The 24,491-nt window shown below is 42.0% G+C and overlaps 4 protein-coding genes across 15 annotated transcripts in view; all 4 read left to right on the top strand.

The window, feature by feature from the left end:
* The first annotated feature begins 1,338 nt into the window (after window positions 1-1,338).
* On the top strand, window positions 1,339-2,124 carry LOC125739018 (histone H1-like). Its single transcript, XM_049008633.1, has one exon. It carries the CDS (start codon window positions 1,407-1,409, stop codon window positions 2,034-2,036), a length of 630 nt encoding a protein of 209 aa, XP_048864590.1. The 5' UTR covers window positions 1,339-1,406; the 3' UTR covers window positions 2,037-2,124.
* Window positions 2,125-2,261: 137 nt separating this feature from the next.
* LOC125739020 (histone H2A-like) lies at window positions 2,262-3,724 on the top strand. The gene has a single exon (XM_049008635.1). It carries the CDS (start codon window positions 2,818-2,820, stop codon window positions 3,202-3,204), a length of 387 nt encoding a protein of 128 aa, XP_048864592.1. The 5' UTR covers window positions 2,262-2,817; the 3' UTR covers window positions 3,205-3,724.
* Window positions 3,725-3,963: 239 nt separating this feature from the next.
* On the top strand, window positions 3,964-4,470 carry LOC125739019 (histone H3). Its single transcript, XM_049008634.1, has one exon. It carries the CDS (start codon window positions 4,004-4,006, stop codon window positions 4,412-4,414), a length of 411 nt encoding a protein of 136 aa, XP_048864591.1. The 5' UTR covers window positions 3,964-4,003; the 3' UTR covers window positions 4,415-4,470.
* Window positions 4,471-8,517: 4,047 nt separating this feature from the next.
* Window positions 8,518-24,491, top strand: part of ppfibp1b (PPFIA binding protein 1b) — a 35,720-nt gene continuing 19,746 nt past the window's right edge. For 2 of the 12 annotated variants that reach the window (XM_049009797.1, XM_049009802.1), the window contains exons 1-3: window positions 8,519-8,759; window positions 22,071-22,155; window positions 23,800-24,005. In XM_049009797.1, coding sequence (XP_048865754.1) covers window positions 22,092-22,155; window positions 23,800-24,005 — 270 coding nt within the window. In that variant the 5' untranslated portion in view covers window positions 8,519-8,759; window positions 22,071-22,091. Of the gene's footprint in view, window positions 8,760-8,788; window positions 9,309-9,353; window positions 9,540-10,466; window positions 10,573-22,070; window positions 22,156-23,799; window positions 24,006-24,491 lie in introns of those variants that run through there. The other 10 variants (XM_049009801.1, XM_049009804.1, XM_049009805.1 and 7 more) reach the window with 8 other exon arrangements.

Genomic DNA, 24,491 nt, shown 5'->3' on the forward strand with positions numbered 1-24,491 from the left:
CGTTCTTAGTAAAATGAAATTTCAAAGGACAACTCCCGTGCATCTCTATCCCAGAGACACTCCAACGAAAATCGACAGTGAATCGATGTCAGAATAGAAAGTCAAATAATAAGGATATTCCGACAGGGAAAGCGGACATATTGCCGCTCAGTCAGGGTAGGGTGCTGTATTTAACGTCGATTATTATTAAAGTAGATCTCCCCAAATGACGTATTTTTTCAGAATGCAGTCCAAGAAGTGACCATTACATTCGGAACATCTGTGATTCTTCAAAAAATGTGGAATACGTTTTGTCTGTCATGTCGTATCTTTAAATTCACCTATTTGACATGCGCCGACATTTTGTTTGTCTGATCGTCAAGCGACAGTGATACCTAGAATACCTATGAAATGTTTGTTAATTTTGTAAAAATGTACGCACATCATTGAAAAATTCATTCATGTCCATAAATTGCACATCGCCTGAATAAGTTAGGAAGCGAAACGTGTGGCCAGTTAAAGTTGTCACAAGATAACTCTACCGTAACAAATTAAACTAATTTTACAGGACACTTTAGTTCTAGTGATTTACTAATTCTATCCCGGTGCGTGAATGCTGTGCTTTCGAGCGATTTAACCTTTTTTATTATTTAATTTAAAGGTGCTCGATAGAGTCCTGGTCGCGTGTTCGCGTTAGTTGCTATACCGAAAGAGGCGTGAATATCGGCCAGCTATAGTAAAACGTTCTATATGGAAATGAACATTCACAGCAAACGAATACAGATCAAAAGGGGTTCTTTTCCCTGCCTTATACCAAGTGTCAGAGACGATGATAATTTTAAACTAAGGTGGTGTATAGAACACGCGACGTCCTTTTAGATATCGGTGCCCCAGTTCGAGGTGTGTTTTACTGCACTCACAAAAGTTGAAATTTACGATTTTAGCTTTAAAAGTTTGGGATCAGAACAGTCTTTTCCGATACACGTGGCCTTTCTGACAATGTCCATCAAACAGGCACCAGCTAACTGTGGCGTTTTATTTTTTAAATATTCGTAATATGGAGAGAGAAGCCCTGTGAGCGGTCTGATCTAACCACCGAAGGGAGCGATTTTGGGCGAATCGGAAGAAAACTAAGCGGTGTCTCTCGAAACATATGGCTTGTTTTCCAAGAGGAGGGCCCCGGGCTTATATTTTGTGGGTTGTTTGCGTGTAACGCAGCTTCACTGGCGATTATTTTGCAGATTTGTGCGAGGAGAAAACACAAGAGAAAGCGCCTCGGTGTGCTGTGCAAGCGCTGTGCTGGCTGAGTTGAGTCTACACGGTTCTCACCGCGCGTTTAAGGACAACCCACCGTGACGCGTCAGCTTCACACACAGCGGAGTTTCCCGAGTTCGAGACTGTTTGTAGAGAAGCGTTCGAGCGAGAAAATGTCTGAAGCAGCACCTGCTCCCGCCGCGGCCGCTCCGGCCAAGGCCCCCAAGAAGAAAGCCGCCGCCGCCGCCAAACCCAAGAAAGCGGGTCCCAGCGTCGGAGAGCTGATCGTGAAGGCCGTGTCCGCTTCCAAGGAGAAGAGCGGACTCTCTCTGGCTGCCTTGAAGAAAGCTCTGGCGGCGGGCGGCTACGATGTGGAGAAGAACAACTCCCGCGTCAAGTTGGCCCTGAAAGGCTTGGTGACCAAAGGCACCCTGCTTCAGACCAAGGGCACCGGCGCCTCTGGCTCTTTCAAGCTGAACAAGAAGCAGGCCGAAGCTACCAAGAAGCCCGTCAAGAAAGCGCCTGTCAAAGCCAAGAAGCCGGCGGCCAAGAAACCTGCCGCGGCTAAGAAGCCCAAGAAGCCAGCGGCCAAGAAACCCGTGGCCGCCAAGAAGTCACCCAAGAAGGCCAAGAAGCCAGCTGCACCCAAGAAGGCGACTAAGAGCCCCAAGAAGCCTAAGAAGCCAGCGGCGACAGCAGCCAAGAAGGCAACCAAGAGCCCGAAGAAGGCAAAGGCGACTAAGCCCAAAGTTGCCAAGCCTAAGCCCGCCAAGGCCAAGAAAGCCGCTCCCAAGAAGAAGTGAGCGTGCAAAGTGAATTTCTCTCTTGACCACAAAGGCTCTTTTAAGAGCCACCCCACCAACATCATAAAGATCGCAAAATTTCTCCGCTTTTCCTATAGTGAGACAGCTGGTGTGTGCGTTCTGATGTGTACTTGGTTCGTTTTTTTTTTGTGTGTGTGGCCAGCGAAATCCATACTCGATTATCAGGGGAAGCTGTAGCCCGTGTGCGGACACATGTTGCACTGACATGGGTGGTGTGTGGCGCCGTGCCTGTGATGGCGCGTGATCGCTGTCTCTGACCCTGTTCTCTACTACTCACTTGTACGCCGCTTGGGCAGCAGCGTCTGCTAAATGTAATAAATGTCATTAAACATGGAAGACACTTGTAAAGACGGATACTGGAGACAGTTGGAGACGTTTCTTTAAAAACGGGCTTTTTCAGTTTCCCCGCCAGCATAAGGTGCATTATTTTTTCCCTAACGACATAGGCGGATATCTGTCAAGTGTATTGAAATACGTCTGTGTAAGGGGAAATGTTTGGTCGAGATTAAAGAAAGGGCTGAGAACTTGTTAGAAAATTAGAATATTTTCACACAATGCCTTTTAGATTTCCATCGTTATCACTTGCTAAACTAGCACTTTTATGACCTATTACTCGTCAACGTTGGGTCGGACTTGTTCTCTGCTTTCATTGGATAGCGGCTCCTCTCTGCACAAGCCAATGAACGCGCTCCGTGCTCCTACAAGAAGGTAGCCCAGGCGTTTGTAGCTCACTCTCGATTTTTCGTAGTAGAACGGTACAATGAGCGGAAGAGGCAAAACCGGTGGAAAGGCTAGAGCCAAGGCAAAGACCCGTTCTTCTAGGGCTGGTCTTCAGTTTCCCGTTGGCCGTGTGCATAGGCTGCTACGCAAGGGCAACTATGCTGAGCGTGTTGGTGCTGGCGCTCCGGTGTACTTGGCTGCTGTGCTCGAGTATCTGACGGCTGAAATTTTGGAGCTGGCTGGGAACGCTGCCCGGGACAACAAGAAGACTCGCATTATCCCGCGACACCTGCAGCTGGCTGTGCGCAACGATGAAGAGTTGAACAAGCTGCTGGGTGGTGTTACTATCGCCCAAGGTGGTGTTCTGCCTAACATCCAAGCTGTGCTTCTGCCCAAGAAAACCGAGAAGCCAGTTAAGGGCAAATAAGTGTGTGACCCACGTTGAAATCTTCCCAAAGGCTCTTTTAAGAGCCACCTATATTATCATAAGAGGCATTGTACTCTAAACCGATATTAGCGACCGTCCTTCTTAGCGAGTAACTTTGATTTGCTTTACTAATAAGAAGTTGCTCTACGGATGCGCGTGAGACACGTGGTATGTTGGTATGCGATATATGGAGATACTAGTTTGGTTTATTAATACCGAAGAGCTCACTGTACGTCGTCTTGATTCTTTGTATTCCTTTAATTATAGGCACGTAGCTTTATCTACACATTCACGCATTTGTACTGAGCTTGATATTGCATGATTTCATGTTACACATTTGTTTCTTTTGATTCCGTCTGTAATGTGCGGACACTCAATTCTAAACATTTAATTCTACCAGCGGACAGCCAGTCATGGTACTTCACTATAGAAACCTATATCGATAACAGGGCGACGTAAAGTATTTAAGCTATGGGTCAAATAGTATTTAAACGGCAGTGCTATTCATGGATTGGGGAAAATAGTAATATGGTTGGTTTTATTTCCTATTAAGTCCAACTATTAATTTGCTTAAGTAACGTCAGTAAGAAAAAAAAAGATCCGCGCCTTAATTTGGATTGTATGTGGCGCCCAAACGATCCAATAAGGAGTGGTGATATGGTACCGTTACTTTGAACGCGCCAATGAGGGCTCGATAAGACTTTCGTCCAATCAGCGCCTTGACTGCATGCTTTAAAAGTGGGCGCTGAAATACGGTGAAGCATTCCTCTCTTCGCTTAGGTGTAGGCATTTTGCTAAAATGGCAAGAACGAAGCAGACCGCTCGCAAATCTACTGGTGGCAAAGCCCCCAGAAAGCAGCTGGCCACCAAGGCTGCGCGCAAAAGTGCTCCGGCTACCGGTGGCGTGAAGAAGCCTCACCGCTACAGGCCAGGGACTGTGGCTCTGAGAGAAATTCGTCGTTATCAGAAGTCTACCGAGTTGCTGATCCGCAAGCTGCCATTCCAGCGTCTGGTGCGCGAAATCGCTCAGGACTTCAAGACGGATCTGCGCTTCCAGAGCTCTGCCGTCATGGCGCTGCAGGAAGCGAGCGAGGCGTATCTGGTTGGCTTGTTCGAGGACACCAACCTGTGCGCCATCCACGCCAAGAGGGTGACCATCATGCCCAAGGACATCCAGCTGGCGCGTCGCATCCGCGGAGAGCGCGCATAAAGTTGAGCGGGCGGCTATCAAATTTCGGAAACCCAAAGGCTCTTTTAAGAGCCACCTCAGAAGTCGTAGAAAAGCGAAATCTCTAGTTGTTGAATTGATCTCTACACTGCTCTATATTTGGGGATGAGGGGAATGTCGAAATTTCTACTAATGTGTTTGCAGGAAGTATCGAACGAAACGTCTTCTAGTTTTCTGTATGTCGCAAGTACTCATAGGTATATCTTTACCGGAAAAAGTCTTGTCATCTGTGCATTACCACACGATATGCTGTACTAATGAGAACAGCGGCTGGCTTTCGCTGTTCACGTGGAGTGTACTTCGCTCGAGCAATTTGGGAACATTGTAGAAGTTCAAGTATGACTCACTTCCCTTTGTTCTCGTGGGCGAGGGTCCTGGCTAAGTTTACGTAGCTGTACGTAAACGTGTGTGTGTTTTTTTTCCTTTTACAGGAAGTATGGTTATTACGTTTAACATGCGTTAAATGGTTTTTACCTTATTTCGCAGTGATTTTTGTCCCGTGTGACTACAGCGCTGTATAAACCCCTGATTCTAAAGCTTGCGAGGAGCATGGTGTAGTGGTAGCTTTTCTGGTTTGGAGGGTCCAGGAAATACAATTCAAGGGGGACCAAATTTGCCATGCGCTTTCAATTCCGCTGGATTTTTCCAGAGTTGCGGAGCATATTATCCATATATGAATGCGACGAGCTGTTTAAGCATGTAAAGGAAAGGGAAATAATTTTCTGGATCGTGGTGCATTTCTTCCTATTTTCCCATATTGCAGCTGACATTTAACTGTTTTTGGCTGCCCTGTTTTCCAGTAGGTGGCGATGGCTGCACGTCTATTGCGTCAAGTGCGAACAGTTGCGATCCTCCCAAGCACCTATTGGTTGAAGGTTTACCAAGTCAGTTTCATCCGAATATTTACAGTTCAAAGTGCAACTCCCTTCTCATTACACACTTGCAATTGTAATTAGTACAGATTTTCTAATTGAAAATTACGGCCACGTATTTTATGCTCTGCTAAATGTTTTCCGGAGAGAGAGAGAAATCATGTTATTGCATGCAAAGGATTGATAAGGAGGAGAAAAATGACGACTTAAGATCTGGTAATGCGTGGAAGTCGTGATTAAACTACTGTTTGGTTAGCGTATATAGTCAATGCTGACAACAAATGGAATGCTGTATGGTAATTGGTCTCAGCCCCACTCATTTCTCCTATGATCAAAGATCGACCTGATATATGCAGAAGTATGACACGAGTCTATATTAGGACAACAGCATCTACGTCTTCATTTCAAATTAAACATTAACTGTGATGCTAAGAACATAAAGACAGGAACAGTTTTATATTAGATGGTTCTTGCTAAATATATTGCATGGTGAAGTACCCTGTTCTATTGGTGCGGAATGGCTGAATAGGAGGGTATTGCTTCATTTGTAGTTGCATTATTTGGCATGCTTGGAGCATACTAGTTTTAGCAGTGGAGCTTCTATCCCTCTCTCCAGACGGGTGGTAACCTTACAGCCCCTGCTGAGGATAATTATAGCAAAAGTAAAAGCAGGCAGTTACTGAGTCACCCCTGTAGCTTAAATTGGAACCAGTGCCGGCCTGAATCCTTGAATGTCTAGGATGTAATGGTGTGTACTGGGTGTTATCCATACCCACAGACCTTTATGGAAGCTGTAAACATTTAATGTTTAGGCAGGGGAACAAAATTTCAAAGAGGCCTACTGGGGGCCCCATGCGTTGTTAAAGAACTGCATGTTTGAGTCCAAATGACAGACGCGACATCTTACACTGTGGAAAGGTTTAGAATTCTTAAAATATATTATACATTATAGAAGAAATAGCCAGTCACTTTTGATACAATAATTTTTAAAGTGTCAGAAAGTGAGCCACTGATTAATCCACTGACTGGCAAATTTAGCACAGAGACAGAGTGCAGATGGACAGTTAATTGTAAAAAGTAAATTGATTAATTATAAACAGTTATAACTGGAACATAGGAGACGCTGTTATGCTCTTGTAAAAGAAAGCAGATATGTCAGTGTCACGATCAGCATTTGTAATGGCCTAAAAATAACGGAAGCAGATGGGAGAAGCGGATCTCTGCACCTGATTAATATAAATGAGTCACTCGGATACTCAGATGGAAAAATACACATTTTAATAGCATAATTGTATTGAACAAAAAGATCTGTCTTAAACACAGAAGACATTGCCTATTTCTTCACAGAAAGCAAATGATTGGAATTAGGACACAGTGTTACTTGTGTGTCATAGAACAGTGATAGCCTCAAAACCTTATGTGGTTCTTATTTTTCATACTTAGAGAGTTTGAAAGCGTGAAGACGAGCACATTTCTTTCTCTGAGTGACGTTATTGGATGGGATCGCATGTCACTGTGCGATCATAGTGTGTAGGGATTAGGGTGACCACCTAATCCATGTCATGAGGGACACTGAGCCACGCCAGGATTTGTAAACTACCGTTTTAACCATTTCAATTAAAAAGACCTGGAATTAATTTCAGCCCCGAGTTCTTGCCGTGTGCTGATTGGTCAGTCTCCTATAATCACGCATGTGTCACTGTTAAAGTGAAACAGCTGGATGAGTCTTTCAATCAGTGAAAGTAGTAAAAGTACAAAACGAACCAAACAATTTAGCCGAGTAAGAGAGCCTTCCATTAAAGTAGCTTGTAAGACCTGAATTGGCTCATAGTGTCCTTCCTGACATGGATTAGGTGGTCACTCTGAGGGACACATGCCATGACCAATCTAGGTGACTGTGGGAGCCAGAAAGCTTTTTGTTTATGCTGCCATTTTTTTTTCTTACGCTAAAAACGTCTCTCCATGCTGTGCGTTAGAGCTTTGGTTCTGCCATCTTGATGCCTGCTTTCATAATGCCCATCAAGCCCTTTTAGACAGGACACTATAAATGCATGGCCAGCAAGGACACTGATGACAACCACGCCCCTGCCCGGGCCTCCAGTGCAGCAACGTTAAAGCTGACGTCCCTCTGTGATGTCACGGTTCCTTCTCTCGAAAGTCCATTTCCTTTTCAAGTAGGTCTATATCAATAGCTTTAGCCAAAGGATTATTACTTTTTGAATCACAAGTACCTAAATGTCACGAATGCAGGTTCTTTTGTTTTTATAAATTTTGCTACGTAATTAAAATATTTTTGCTAGTGTCAGCATTGTCGAAATTTTGGAATGTTTATAAACTGGTTTTGCATTGTTCTCAATAAGAATATAAAAATTTAGGAAATTTACAAACGAGAGGAGACCATTTGGTCCATAAATTTCACCATGCAGATTTAGATCATCGGCTCGTGAAAATATATAGAGCATACATAAATAGATACTTTATATTTGATGTATTTAGATATCGCAAAAAGGTATGCAATGTACAGTTAAAATAACACCTTAAGCACGTTTAGCAATAACAAAATAAACTTACCTATTAAAAAAGGGTCCAAAGTAATTCCCCAAGTAAGGAGCATACCGTATTAAAGGCCGTATTTGCACTTATAACCTCGTTTGATATTGGTTATATGTTGCAGGGAGAGATGATCCTGTAAGTGTCCTTCCACAAGAGGGCACCAGCAAGCCTGCCCCATACACGAAAAATCCTCATTGGGACAAAATATATCTCCAATCTAGTAGTTAATGAATGTATGACCTGCATTTTTTGAGACAGCCTTTAGTTTGAGCCCCTTGAATATCGGATTGTAAGTCTGTATCAAATATTCCACAAATACACAAAGTAATGACAGATTTCGAAAAATTATTCCACGTGGCAAACTATAAACTGACATTATTGAAAGGCCGGATAAGTCTCTAGTAGCCGCGCAGTGACAAAATAACGAGACGGAGAATAATACTATTTTGCATAATATACATATATGTATACATTTATTTCTGGATTCATTTTGCATTTCGATGCGTGTCTTCCATCAACTAATGTGTGATTAAGCTGTGGAATATTCCATTAACTTGTGAATATTAGTTTTACACTTATTAAAGTAATAGACCCTTGAGTCATAATAAGATAGTTTAACATAGTTAAATGTATGAAGGCGTATTTTCTCCTTCTTTTCCGAACAGCAGTCCTAAGAAGAATGTCTTCGGGGGCGGGGAGTGTGTCCCTGGTGACGTAGCTGCCTTTGGGGGCCGCTTTCGACATGGCGTAAAGGTGGAAGGACTGGAGACCGCTGGGCTGCTGTCGGAGTTAATCGGGGAAAAGTAACAAAATAGTTACAAAAATAGTATAAAACAAACCCGTGACGTGTGACTGTTGAGGATTATCGCGTCAGAAGCGCTTTGAACTTTCAGTACAATTTGGTGAGTGGATATTTTGTATATCTGCAGACTTTCAGTTCGTATTAACTGTTGCTCCTATCGATTTAAAGACTTATAATAAGTTGCTCTTTTTTGCTCTGAAGCAGTATTGTGTTATTTATTTGGATGGATCACGCTTTTGAGTAAATCTCCGCTGGGTGGGGCCTCTTTCCTTGAAGAATTTGTTATAAATCACGGCGAACGGAGGAAAGGAAAAGCGGCGTTTTCTGTCACCGCGTCCTCTTCTACATTCTGCCCACGTTTGTGCTATTCCTCCTTGATCGGTAGCTTTTAAAACGTCTTCAAAATCATGGTTTAAACCGTGTTGTGTTGCATTGGCTTCTTGGTTTAGTTTTAAAGTTTTTAAACGGAATTTAAATTGCGATTCATTATGACGTTTGATTAATTACGACAGCGCCCAAGGTGGAACACCGTTAATCCCGGTGTAGTGCACTATATTCCCCAATATGGAATACTTTTAATTTGCTTAACTGAACTAATGTGGCAGGATGTTTCCGAAATGACATGTACAACACTGAGAATTGTTGTCTGGTAGGTGATTCGTTTCTCTTTGGCAATCTTAACTTTTTAGCAGCCTGATGCTTTGCTGTGTCCATGAGGATGTGCAGGGTTTGCTGCCCTCTTGGTTTTTTCCTGGGAGCGACGTGACTGGATGGAGCCGCTTTTTCTGCTGTGTTTTGAAAGCGTTGTTAACACACAGGAAAGCCTTGTTTTTGCAGCTTACCTCTAAAAAACAAGAATTGACTTTATGCGTCGCACCTGGTGGGTTCCCTCCCGCACATAATTTTGTGGTAAATGTATATTGAACATTGTTTTTTTTTACTATATATGGGAAAATACGGTGTTTTAACTAAAACGGCACACTGTTATCTTAACGGTACGTGATCGATGACGACTAGGGTTTTTCTTTTCAAAAAGGGAGGGGAAAAAAGGAGATAAAAATACATATCCATATAAAGGCATGATTTGACTTTAGCTATATGTCTGCGAACGTGAGTTTCTCTAGTCTAACCCAGCCGTTGGCTCTCCTTTAGAAGATGGAAGAAGTTGTGACATTCGAGAGGGTGAATCGGTGTTCAGAAGCACCAGATGCTTTCCAGACTATTGGCCATAGTCAGTCGGTCATGTCTCCTGAGCTGTAACTAAAGCAAAGCACCGTGCAACTTGTCCTTCCCTGTGTAAAACATTTTTAGCCACATGAAAAATGCAAATTGCATTAGGTTATAACATTGGGCGCGTCGAAATGACGTCGGGTAGTTTGTTTTCCAGTGGAAAAGATTTTTCCTGCTGACTGACCTGCTTTGATTACTGTGTGTGTGTGTGTGTGTGTGTGTGTGTGTGTGTGTGTGTGTGTGTGTGTGTGTGCCTGCCTTTTACACTCACATATATTTATGCGGCTCCCTCTGTGCCACACAGAGAGATGTAGATATGGAGATGTGCTTGGTGGCCTGGCAATAATTGTAAAGATGATGTGTGACCCGCCCCGTACGTAAAACTGGGAGTGAGACCCAGATTACGTCTCCAGAAAACGCGCAGCTGTACTCGTACTGTGAAGTAGTACTGAGGAGCAAAGACTTTCAGCTGTATTAAACTTGCCCACCTGACTTTCTAAGGGGGATAGTCATATCTGTATATTTTCCACTGGAAACTCTTCAACTGCATCAGAAGGTTCTCTATGCATTTTCCGAGGCTTTGTTTAAACAACGATGTTCAAGATAGGACTTTTGAGAAGTTTTGATTCATCTGACTGGATGTACACCACGTTCCCCCTCCCCGTGCTGCTGGAATTTGGAAGGTCAGTCGGAGGGTGTTTTAAATCTGAAAGTCAGTTTGGATTAAATGTTTACATGATAGGGGAACAGTATATTTCATCGGCGCATTTATTTTATGCATTAACAATTTACACCAATGTTTAAAAATAAACCCTACTGGAATATAATAAAGTGTGTTAATTTTGTTTGTCATTTGTTTTTCCTTAGTCTAATTACCATCTCGTTACCCTTAGTTTTAATAAACCAGCCAAATGCTGCAAGTCTCTCTTTCTGTACATCATGTGAACAGAAAGAACATGTATTCATGCAGCCCTAATAACACTGAAGGACTTCAAAGGCACTCTCAATGCAGATATATTGTAATTATGCCTTGTGTTAATAATCTGCTATGAGGTTTTTTTCTCTGTGGAACAGGTTAGATGGCTCAGTCCAGTGATGAAGAAACAGGCCCTTAATTTCCAAGTCTACTACTCATGTTCTGCATTTTTGCTGTGGTGTAATAATTTCTCTGACAGACTTATTAATTCAGTGCATGGATCTGATTAAACATCTTGAGATCTCATTTTCATAGTAGTGCATGCAAAGTTAATAAATGCGCGACTTGCTGTAAAGACTTAAATGTGTTTTGCTCAAAACTACTGACAACGCTAAGTAATTATACAGTCATTTAATTTTAGCAATGTTTTAATGTATTCCCATTTGAAAATAAAGGCCCCTTATTGAATTGCATTAGGAAGCTTACATCAGTTGTTGAATGCCTTTCAGATGTTTCTAAATTATTACCTAATTTCCATAGTTTATAATTGTGCACGTACCTATTTAATACTATGTAAAAATTGAAGGAGTGTGTTTCCACATTGTGTCTGATGTGTGGGATTAATAGTATTATGGCCAATTACTTTCATAGTTTGGCAAGTATAGACAGGAAGTGTGTTAACCAATTCTACAAACAGCTGCTATTTTTTGATTGGAATCTTGAGCTTCATCAACTGCCATGTCAGACCTGCTGTTTCCTACACATTTCAGGCATTCCGATGTCCTTCAGTTGAAGTATTTGCTATGTGGCATAAATGGATAAATTGGCAAAAGGTTGTAGGTTTTTGTGAGACATTTGGGGTGTGGGAGTCCCGGTCATCTCACACAGATGCTACCCGAAGAGGTTCTTGTGACTGAGGTCTCCTTTTTGAAGCCCCATCGCTATCAGAAATAGCTGGGGAGGCGAAAGTAGCTGGCTGTTTAGAAGCCCGTCACTGGCTGTCACTGGGTGTGTGTGTGTGTGTGTGTGCGCGGTGGTGGGTGGGGGCTGACATCCTGACTCAGACACAACAGCGTGGGACCGGAAAGAACAGCTGAGCGCAGACGCAACACTACGCTGCACTGGGAATGAAGGCCAGAATTTTACTCCAGTGAGAAATTTAAAAATAAATCGAACGTTATAAATCCTTAAACTTCTGTAGTTTTTATGCTGTTTATCAGCTCATTATACGTGTTTCACTAAATACATTGGTGAACTTGGGTTCGAAATGAACTGTATGAATGTAAATGTTACTCATACTTTGACGTCAGTGGCTTAATCAACCACCTACTAACTTGCTGGCTCCCAGACTTGCCAACTTCAAGCCCCATCCTGTCATCTATGGAATGGTTTTATTTTATTTCATACAAAAAAACTTAAGAGGAGTTTGTAGTCTGGTTTCAGTTTAAATTTCTTAGTCTTCCTGAAGCCTGTAATCCCTCTTTTGGGGCTTTTCCGGATTTTTTTGTTTTTAATCCATTGGTGCTGTAGGAATTACAGGGTTTGGAAGCAGTAACTTGTGAGAAGTGGTGTTTAACCTCACTCTGCTCCCCTGTTAAATTATTTGTGGAATTTGTCGTTGGCCCCTCTAGCTTGTGCGTGTGTGTGTGTCTGTGTCTGTGTCTGTGTCTGTGTGTGTGTGTGTGTGTGTGTGTGTGTGTGTGTGTGTGTGTGTGTGTGTGTGTGTGTGTGTGTGTGTGCGCACGCAAGAGAATCTGTCTTATTTTTTTACACCTTTGTAAGTTGAGGGTAAGATTCCATGGTGAATTAAGGACGTTGGGTACTTTAGTAGCGATTGTTTTGGTAAACAGGTTACTCTTGATTACCAAATTTTAATTTCTGAAGGGGATAAAAAGTGATGTTTAAATAAAATGCTTGGGGGTTTCCTACAAAATATTTGGCTGTAGTATAACGCTGACTGTATATTTATGTATAAATACACTTAAAATGTAACTAAAAACGGTTTTCACGTGCGCCACATCCGGCTGGGCTAGCTGTGAGCTGGCAGTGTAATTAGCATTCCAGAGTTCCTGAGTGAGTAAAGACACACAGCCGCCAAACAGCTTCCCCCTAACTACTGACCCAAAGGCAGACATTCCTTTGGCACGTGCCAGGAAATACTGTGTTGGGGCAGCAGATTGTTGCTGTATGAATTCCCTCTCGCTTGCTGTCTCTCGCCTGCCTCCAGCGCCGTATTGCGTGGCTCTGAGGAGCTCAAGATTTTTCCACAAAGTTTCATTGCGACTGGAATGAGTATTTATTTTTCTCCTGAAGTCACTGAATGGCACCTGTGTGTGTGTGTGTGTGTGTGTGTGTGTGTGTGTGTGGCGTTTTGTGGATACTTTGTCTGCCCCCCCCAAGAGTCTTGGCCAGTTGCCAGAGGGGCAGGTGGGCCAGATGGGAGGTCTTGCGGGTCTCTGTACGCACCCCTGTGCTTTCAGTGTGCATTTTTGTATTCTCTACCCTCGGGGGTACTGCTTTAAGGACAGGCTGATGAGGACGCATTGCTGTCCTGGTCATTTTGCGGAGGGGAATCTTGCTGCCGTGGCTAACGTCAGACACCTGCCATATTCACTAAGGACGCATCCCTAGGGATCTGCGCACCTGTGCAGGCTGCATGATGAGCACGATGTCGACGGCGTCATGGGTCATTGCTAAATGGTCGCCATGGAAATGACAGGATTTATTTGTAGGAAAAGTTGTGTGGGGTTGATCGACAGGTGTGTGTGTTTGTAGCGTTGCTGGGTACCTGCTCTGACGTTAGTGGGAGGTGGGAGGTTTCGTCCCCTCAAGGGCTTTGGCTGCAGGTCTGGATGAATGTGAGTCGTATTCATCTTGGAACGCCCTCTGTGATGTTTCCTGTCAAGACGTGCGTCTCTCGATGTAAAATTGACTCGGACCTTTACTGCATTTTATGATGTTTGTACACGTCTCACTTTCAGTGTAGTCTAAAGTTATATTCCTTCAGAGTAAAATGAACTGTCGTTTTTTTTTTTTTACTTGGATTTGCAATTGGGTGTGTGTCCAGGCAAGAAATGATCAGCAATTATGTATTAGGACAAGTTCAATTTCAACTTTTATGGTAAAAAATAATGGGTTAGGGTAGCTCTCATGGTTCTTTTGGTTTTGAAACCCTGTGATTCCATTTATTATTTATTATTGTTATTATTATTATTGTTATTATTATTATTAATTTACAGTACAATTGGTAGCACAGTTAAGTCTCCTGGGACTTCTTAATGTTCTCTGCAGAATTATGGAAAAGATGTTATGGATTACATTGTCTTCGGAAAGATATCTGTCAGTTTCCCTGTATGTTAAACTAATAAGGTATATAATTACATAGATGTGCTCTTGCAAGTATGTTATTTGTTTTGTGAAGTTTGTACTGTGGAAATACAGTGAAGAAATTCACACAACACAGGGAGAACGTGTAAAAAATATGTGGTTGCCTGACCTGGAATCCAAAAATGACCTTTTCTGTGTGTGATTTTGTCTCTGACTGCATGTTTTTATATATATATATATATATATATATATATATATATATATATATATATATATATATATATATATATATATATATATATATATAAATAAATAAATAATATAAAAACATGCAGTCAGAGACAAAATCATCCTGATAGACTGACTGGCATCCCATCCAGATTGGTCTTCTACCTTAAGTCTGTTCCTTGTAATAGGCTTCCCCCCGTGGTCCTGTAATGCTGTGTATTCCAACCTTTTTTTGAGCTATGGCACATTTTTTTACACTGAAAAAATCCCACGGCACACCAACCAAAAATGTTACAAAATGACACTCTGTAGCCTAGTAATGAGAAAATAGTCTCTCAATTTATTTATACTCAGTGTGAAACCTGAGCCTGTTTGGATGAACACAAAGCTGATATTCTGGCAGGAATTGAAGACAGGCACACACACGAAGCTCTTCAACAGCTCTTGGTCTCTCTCCGCGTTTTTAGTTTTTATATCAAGTCGGGCTTGAAAAACTCAGCTCACACAGATATGTTGTGGAAAATGGGAGTAATGTTGAAATAGCTTTGTTTGTTTAGAATACATCACTGTTACAGCACAGATACTCGACAATGACATATTATTTGCAAATAATTAATTTTCCAAAAAGTTTTTTTTAGATCAATTAAGTGAAATTGGATAATTTCCCATGGTCCTCCTTACAATCTTTCGCAGCACAGTGGCTGGAAATCACTGCTATAATGGACAGGTGATTAGAAAATGACCCCCCAAAGCAACATGTACCACATCTTAGCCTAAATTTACGAGTGGCTTGTGAGGCTGAAGCGTAACCCCCCGAGGCCGCCTTCTCTGCAGTGAACAAGGCCTTTTCCTTTGGTCGAGTTCCACGTCTTCCCTCTGCACATTTGTGTGTCTTTCTGTGTGCCAGCAAACTGAGGGGAAAAATCAACAAACGGCTTGATATTTATATGCTCCTTAAAACTTGCTAGTTTAACCAAAACAATTTTTTTCCAGGGTGGGAAACAGCTGTTCAGCAAAGCGTTTCATCCCTGCAGTGCACAAATCCAAGTCATCAATAGCATTGCGGGAAACGATTTTTAGATGTCAAAATGAAGTTAAATCGTCTGGTTTTTGTGCCTCGGCCTGTATGACTAATTCCAGAATTGCTACAGTAGTTTTCACTAATGTTGGACATGTACTGGTTTTAACAGCTCACTGCGATCATGCTGTTGCTCAGTCACTAAATTGCAGTTGTTAGTTGTACAGAGGCATCAAAGTCTAGACAAATATTAGGTCTGAATTCCAGTTGATCTTGGGGCATTGAGAGTTCACTGGGAATTTTCAACCCAACAGTACAGCACAATAGTAATGTTAATATTCATCTTGGGTTTTTTTTTATCTCAATATAACAGTCATTGCAAATGACCCATGTCACACCGAGTGCGTTTTAGGGCACTTTTCCATCACACCAGGTTCTGTACTTTTGGCACTTGAACGATAATATTAATACTTTTAATATTAATACCAACCCCGCACGTTGTGCACATGCAAGTCATGCGTCACTAGTCAGCTAGATTAGCATCAGGCTTTTTATTGCTTTCTATTCTGTATGGACATTATAGTGCAGAGAGTTTCACTAAATCATTTTTACTGCCATAGAAAAAAAGCCTTAACTAGTTTTGCAATTATAGTTATTGTTCCTTTCACACACACACACACACACATACATATATATATATATATATTATATAAATTTATTTATTATATATTTTAGGACATGTCTAAAAATCAGTTTAAAGTTTATCTCTGCTGCTTTTGCATGAGAGCTGCATGTGTTCTCCAAATACAATCAAAATCATTTTCATCCTTGCTGTCTAAATCATTCCTAGATGGGTTCAACAACTTATTTTTGCTTTTTAAATACCCCAGTATTTTCTTACAATAAAATTACATTGCCATATGCATGCTGTCCTCGTATATTACACAGAATACTTTTACATTTCTTGTCATGCCATCCAGGTCTTTTTGTTGTATCTTCTTCTGACTAGATCAGTTATTGTGTGTTTTCTTTATCATTGTTTTTTGAGTTTGTAACTTTTTTCCCCAAGACGGCGGTTGTATTGTATTTTAGCGGTAGGCTGTTTGCACAACCAATCGACAAAGAAAACGCTTCCCACCTCAAAGTACTGAAGTACCAAAGAAATATCCCAGCTAATTTGGCACTTTTAGTACCGGTCCTCGACCGGAAGTCAGTGGAAAAGGGAAAGTACCAAAAATACGGTTTTTGGTGTGGTGGGAAAATGCCCTTAGAGATCACAAACGTGGGATTGTGGTCATCCAAAATAAAAATGCATCTTGGTTTCAAATAGTTATGTTGGGTGATGTGAGCTGCACTGGAGGTCGCTTATGACTGTGTCTTGCTCCCTAACAGGAAATGCAGAGCTATTTCGGTCAACTATTTAAGCCAAAGATGCCCTAATTTTAATTTGAGGGTTTAGCTGTGGTTTAGCAGTGTTTACAGCTGCGTTTGTGGCTTAACAGCTGTCTGCTAAATAGTTTTTATTAAAGTTTCCCCATTACTGATAGCTATTCAGTTGTAATTACTGTAGCTGTCCACTGTACTACACTGTCCACTGTATTACTGTACCTAACCAGTGCTAACGTGTTTTTCATTAGTAACTGTATACTAAGCATCCAATGTCATTCTTTAAATAGTCTGGTTTTAATTACACATTATTTTTTTCTCGTTTGTGGAGGGTCCACTATAGAGATCACGTGTGTGTGTGTGTGTGTGTGTGTGTGTGTGTGTGTGTGTGTGTGTGTGTGTGTGTGTTGCCCCACACTGCAACCTATTGGTTCTGTATATTTGTCATCCGTGCTGGGCTCCAGTTTGCAAACATGGTGTAGAGAGTTTCTCTGTTGTGTGTTTATGCTGTGTAAGGATGCCATTTGTTTGCTCAGCAGTTTAGGAATACTCACTGCTATGTCATCCCACAGATGATCATGCCCCTTAAGTCCTGTAGATGGGGCAACATGCCATTAGACATGCATATTTCTCAAGACCTCGTCCTACTAGCAGTAGCAGCTGGGTGAAAGCTGGTGGCTCAGTGACTTTTCTCCTTCAGGCATGCGTGTGCTCTCTTCAGACCTGTTGATTTGGAACTTCATTCTGCATGTTTGGGTCCATCTTCACTGGGCCAGATGCTATTTTTTTTCAGTTCTAAAGAGAACCAGGCTCCATGGTAGAGGGCCCGCCTGTAGGGTTTCACAGGGTGTCGCACTGAATGTCAAGGATCGCCAACCCATCCTTTGACTGTGTGGACTGATGACTATAACCACATCCTGCTGGAGATGAGCAGAGGCCTTACAAATGTGCAGTGTAACAGTGGGCGGGCCTTTACAAGATCATAGGTTGTGGCTTTTTTAGCTGTAACCAATTGGCACGTTGTGTCTGATAGTCGGTTAGAAATAGCTTAACAGCAGTTTGGGTGGATGAAATAACAAACATCTTAAAAATAATAATATTGGGAACCGGACTAATTTTTGTCTTCAGAACAGCTTCAGTCCGTCTTGGAATGCTGTGATGTTAATGCTAAGCTGTGTGCAGTGGGATATTGGAATATTCCTTGAAAAGAAAACCCGTCAGTTATTTCAGCAGTGAATTCCAAAACGTCTTGCAGAGGTTAAGTGTTCATGAACGTATTCTTGTATTTCTTTAGTTGTGCAAATCAGGAAGAGCCAATGTTTGCATCAGGTCCTGTGGAATGACCCCATATTTCTTTGCTGTTTTGTGACCATGCAGAGCAATCATTGGATCTCGATTCCCAGGTGGCTACCCATATCAACAGACAGAGAGGGCTGAAGGCATCTTTTGGCTTTTCCCAAATGTGAGCTCGAATGGATGGAAATGCCTAAATGATGATTCATGAGACTTACATTTTCCATTTCTTTTTTTTTTTTTTTTGGGGGGGGGGGGGGCAGGTATTATGCTCTTTACACCAGTTTGAATCTTTTTGCTGTGGCCTTGGATATAAACAGTATCCGAATGGCATCCCTGCTGAATCCTGCCCCAGCTTTGTGAAGTTTTACAGCATGCTGTCGGGGTGTAACGATGCACTGATGCATCATACTGAATCAATTTATTAAGGTGCTGTTTCAGTGCATCGATCTGTAAAGTCAGAATCAGTTTGTGGGGGTAAAGTTAAAGGTACTCCTACGTCCAGGTGGTGCACTCTCACATTCACGTGCCGCAGGCAAGTAGCAGTGAGCACATGAGTTTCCGAAACGTAAGGTGGCAGGGGTCAGAGGTAGCTAACTAGTTGGGTAAAAGACATGTAATCTTAGCTTTATAGTTGCACAAAATGCTGGTTAACATGTCAGTATTGGTTGATGCTCAGTGTTTAAGATATCAGCAGTGGTTAGATGAGTCAAGGTCTCCACAGGTAACCACCCCCCCCCCCCCCCAATCAAGTGGTTCTTCCTTCTTTCTTTCCTGCTTTTCTTTTTTCCTCCTCCTTTTTCACTCAGATGTTGGCATTTTTACATTTTTACACTGGCCTGTTCTCTCCATTTTAATAACAGCAATAAATAGCCGTATCACCTTCAGTTCAGACTAGGCAATCCATCTGAAGCTAAGCAGGTTTGGGCCTGGCCAGTGCTTGGATGGTTGGCCAACTAGCTGGAAGCTGGCTCACTGCTGGCTGAAATGTTGGGGTGGCCAAATGCTCAGTCCATCTTTTGTTCTATGTGGATGCCAATGCCCCAGTGCAGTGAAAGGGACACTGTTCTGTAGAAATAGTGCCTTGCTTTGGGTGTGACATGAGACCAATGTCCTCGCACACTGAGGTGATAAAAGAACTCTGGGTATCTTTTGAAAGAATATTGGTCGTACTTCGATATCCTGGCTAAAATTGCCCACTGTGGCCCTTTCAAATCTGTCCTCCTGTTCTTCCCCTTGCGTGCACAGAATGGCTACCGTTGCACCTTCCAGGTGGGGGCTACACAGTTTGTGGTGGTTGAAGTGGCTCCCCATTGCTTCTGAAAGCTCTAAAGCACATTTCTTGTCTTGAAAATCGCTATAAATATGCTTCCTTCATTCATAATGTTCTGAGACTGTCCTTTGTTTGCATTGCATCAGTAGTAGGCAATTAACTTGGCAAGGTAATATTTGTGAAATGATTTCATGAAGTTACGATAAATTAAAGCCTTTTTTTTATCAACACTTATTATTCATGACTGGTTTATCAATACATCGAATCCTGATGGAAGTTTCAAGATTTTTCATCCATCGAATCATTCACTTAATAATCTGAATGGAATCAAATCGCCTCGGGGCCAACGATTTACATTCCATTGCATGCAGTTTTTGCAGGGGAGCTGATTCAGTTCTATGGTACTTGGTAGATGTTTTTAGGCTGAACTTCTGTGGTGTTAACAACTATCCCGAGAAGTGTGTGTCTCCCTTACGGTGACCTTTTATGTCTGGCAGATGTCTTTCCGTTGAAACCATGCTGTAGTTTTTGTGACCAATGCGCCTGCAATTCGGGCACCGGCTCATTGTCCCCCTTGGGACTTTTAGTTGCTACAAAGTTAATGTTCTGCTTCGGTTTTGTTTAGTTCACATATCTTAGGTCAGCAAAGCTTCACTTTAAATTTTAATGCTAAGTTGATGTGTATCAGGTTATAGAAAAGGAGGCTGTTCCTGTAGCTGAAGTACCCCCCCTCCCCCCTGTTGCTTAGCATCTCCAGCATGGAGATGAGGGCAAAAGGTTGATGGATTGGGTGACTGAATAAGATGGGCTGCTTAGCTTATCTGGTGTGATGATGGTGGCATGGAAGGTTTATGTTGCTATGCTTCCCAAATTATTCTCAAACTTACTTGATGTACTTGTATACTGAGGTTCTGTATGCAGACACACTTTTAATGGTGTCTGAAGGTGGCAAAGAGTGTGTTTTATACTATACCTACCATGCATGATATTTTACAACCGTTCTTTCAAACACCTACAAAATCTGTTATCATGGTTAATGTGAAGTCAGCTTGCTGTCCTGCCCCGTAGCTGGTTGATTTCTTGTAGAAAGGAAAAATTTAACACAAGTGCGACTTGTCCAAATATGTAGATGAGTTTCTGTCAGCGTTGCATTGGACGGCAGAGTATAAAAGAGGTTCAGTCATTGGCTGAGGTCCTTCCGTTGCTTCTCCAGCAGCCTCTTGTCTCGAATGTTTTATGCAGTAAACTAGCACAACGGTTCTATTGTTGGCTTAGACACCATCCCCAAAGCAAATGGGACTTTATTACGGAGGAACTGAAACAGGTCTCGTCAAATGTAATTGAACATAATATATACTTAGAAGCTGTATACCTCTACAGAATTTTAGTGTAGAGCTGTTCACTGGCGGGTAACTGCTACCTGTGTCCTATGAGCTCATATTCCTGGATGTTAGGGTGGACAAGCAGAGTTTGAAACTGATCTTGTCCATCTCAACTAGAGATGCACCGATCCGATATTCAGATCAGTATTGGCATCGATCCAGACCTGTTAGACAGATCGAGTATCAGCTATAAGTGACTGATCCACATCTAATACTTTTTGGTTTTCACTAAAATGAACTCCTATTTCTTGTTTAATTGGTTTGTACAGTCAATTACATGATGGCTCATTCCCATAAATTTTTGCAGCTGAATACTAGCGCTGCCTCAGTCTTTTTGCCACTCAGTGGGTTGCAAGTGCAGGGACTTCGCCTGCTGTGATGTCATGCGCATTCCCTTTCCAGTATGAGGAGCGTAAGAACATCAGATATGGGAGTGACAATATGGAAGTTTTTTTACTCTTTTTAACAACAACTAGTAGCACAGCAATTTGCAATTTTTCGTTAAACTCATTTTGAGAGGTGGAAGCAGCATTTAGTGGAAAATCTCACTGAACAAAGCGCATTCAATTGTGTGATACAACGTGCGTAATCTTTAAAAAGCAACGGATGATTTGGGAGTCGCTAGCCTGGCCTGTTTTGCACCCTCGCTGCAGCTTGTAATACGTGAGGGGCTGCTATCACAACGAAGTGCAAATGATGCTGTTGCCAGTGGGAGAAAAATTGTCGTTTTAAGCATTTGCCACTCGTGTGTCCTCGCTTGGAAGATTTTCAGATTGAACTGCAAATACCTCAAACGCACTTAAAACAAGACACGCAAACAAGGAGGAACAGTGTGTTTATGTATGTTACCAGTAACCTAATTAAAGCTCTTGACATACATTTGTTTCTGTATTTACTAGCTTTAAAAACATTAATCATATATAAAGTATAAATATATACATTTATTATATTCAATATATTAAGTAAAAAGAGCTCTTGTATCGGAATCGGCAGATGTATATTGGAATCGGATCGGAACTGAAATATGGATCAGTCCATCCCTAATTTCAACAGTACTATTTATACTCGTATATTTTAAGTATAATTTATCCTCAATGGACTTTTTAAAATGGGTTTTATTTTTTGTATTTAGCAGGCATATTTATCAAAAGCAGTGCACGTTTCAGAAAGGGCTTGGCTCAAGGGCACAACAGTAAAGCTTCTCTTCTGAACAGGGGATTTGAACTGATGATCTTCCGATTTGTATGTGAAAGGCCTGACCTGCTGAGCCAGACATCGCCCTTTGACAGTCTTCCTCAGTTGTCTTTGCTTGAAGCTTTACATGTTTATCAGAAGGTAATTTTAACTTTCTTTTTCAGGAGTCGCTGTAGGTTCTCAGGATGATGTCTGATGCCAGTGATATGTTGGCAGCAGCCTTGGAGCAGATGGATGGGATCATCGCAGGTAACACTAAGACATCCAGAGAGCTGGATTGCTATGGGGGGCACCGTCGGGTGACCGAGTCAGCACTTATTAAGATGCGCGGTCTCTTCTTCCCATTCCATAATGTGGGAAAGGGGGTTAAGATTTGTTTCCTGACAGATATTTTTATCTGACTCTCTAATCATGCATGAGTCTCTGGCAATGCTAAAATGTAAAAGTATTTAAATAAACTTTGAGGGCGTGCTCTGTTATTGATGTGCAAAACAATGTGGAGAAGGATCCTCCCTTTGCTTTTCAGTTAATTATAGAGCTGACATTTTCATTGGAAATGTGGCGCCGGGTCGCATGACATCCTGTGGCTTGAGTTACGCACGTAACTGCGGCCGTTATGCTGTCGGGTGACTGGTGCTGTGTCCCCTAGTGATACCTCAAACAAAACATCTGTTTGTGAATCCTGGATCTTAATCCCCTCTGAACTATACAGATCACTTGCCATTAAAGTAATTATTCAACAATCCAGAAGTGTTTTTGGGTCCAAAGGAGTCTGGTCTGAGCCAGATTGTTGGACTTGGCAACATGAGATGAAACCTCTCATGTCCTTTGATTGCTGCTCTGCCTCCTGTTTGATTCGTTACTATTTTTCTTCCTCTGTGTCATCGGGCTTCAGTAAATGAACTTTCCCAACCACTAAAATAGTGATGCAATTCAGGTAGTGATGCAATGGTAGGTAAAGGCTCCTTTGCCTTGATCAATGTCCTTTGAACGTAGTGCTCAAGATCATCTTTGTAAATACCTGCTGAGAATTTGAGTGCTTGTTTCCACAAGTCCTCTGCTTCATCAGTTTTGTACTTCTGCTTACTATTCAGTTGGATTTCAAGTAAAGGTATGACAAATGTGCTTTTATCTCCGAGCTAAACTGAGCTAACAGTTGAGTGAGTAGGGACATAAGAGGTTTTTGGCTTAAGCACAAATGGGTTAACCTACTAACATTTGTTTGCCAGTGGGGGTGTGTCACGAGATCTCGCGATATTACAACATGACGAGATTTCTCGTCGGAGTGAAAAGCAGTTTCGCGAAGGCGCTGCAAATCAGCTGCTGTAAGCATGTCGGTGTCTGACAAAATTACCATAGTAGATGCCCCAGACACTTTTAAATATTTTGCGTGGCAGCATTTTGGGGACCCAGCGGAAAATATAAACGGAGAAAGGGTGACAGAAAAAACAAGCCATCTGTAAGCATTGTAATGCCGCACACAGCGGCTAACGCTACTGCTATGCAAAGTCTTTTACAGCACCATCATTGCTCTTTACTTAAATCCACTGAGAAGTCAAATAGGAGTGAAGCCTGTCATTTGAGTTTGTAGTGAAATATTTTATGGTGCAAGATATTTGTTCTGTTCTTTACTGCATATGATGATGGTGATTATTTAAAACATTTCACCATACATCTGCCTTATTTAGCATTTTTTGCCTTTCAAATTAATCAAATTAAAAGGATGCTTTCCAGTAATATATTTCCTCTTTGAAGTTTTCCTTAAAATATTGTTAAAATATCATCTCGTTCTCGTGAAACCAATATCGTGTCTCGTGTCGTGGGCGGATTATATTGTTACACCCCTATATGTCAGGTATTTGAGTTTTTAGTGAAAGAAATTGCTTTTCTCAGGCTCCAAGGCGCTGGATTACGCCAATGGCATTTTCGACTGCCAATCGCCAACGTCTCCCTACATGGGCAGTTTGCGTGCACTACACCTGTCAGAGGACCTGCGGGCATCGCTGGAGATCATGGGCTCCGAGGAGCGAGAGAGCCTGCGCTGTCAAATCCCCAACTCCACCTCTGAGTACCTGATGGAGTGGCTGCAGGGGCCCCTGGTAAGTTCCGGCCTATGCCAAGAGTATCTGTAACCATTAGCATGCTAACGCTATACCAGATACTACAATGCAAGATACTTGGGCGCTAACCATTAGCATGCTAACGCTATACCAGACACTACAATGCAAGATACTTCTGCGCTAACCATTAGCATGCTAACGCTATATCAGATACTACAATGCAAGATACTTCAACGCTAACCATTAGCATGCTAACGCTATACCAGACACTACAATGCAAGATACTTCGGCGCTAACCATTAGCATGCTAACGCTATACCAGGCACTACAATGCAAGATACTTCGGCGCTAACCATTAGCATGCTAACTGTGTTCCAGGATACTTTTTCAGTTGTTCCTGCTTTGTTTACTGTTGTGAACTGTTGTATATCTGCAATGTAAATATAGTGTCAAACTATTTTATGTAGTGCTTGTTATCTGCTGCAGCAGTTTTGGTTTGTTTATTAACTTTTATATTGTATTAGT

The sequence above is a fragment of the Brienomyrus brachyistius genome, chromosome 3 (assembly GCF_023856365.1).
Source record: "Brienomyrus brachyistius isolate T26 chromosome 3, BBRACH_0.4, whole genome shotgun sequence".
Lineage (NCBI taxonomy): Eukaryota > Metazoa > Chordata > Actinopteri > Osteoglossiformes > Mormyridae > Brienomyrus > Brienomyrus brachyistius.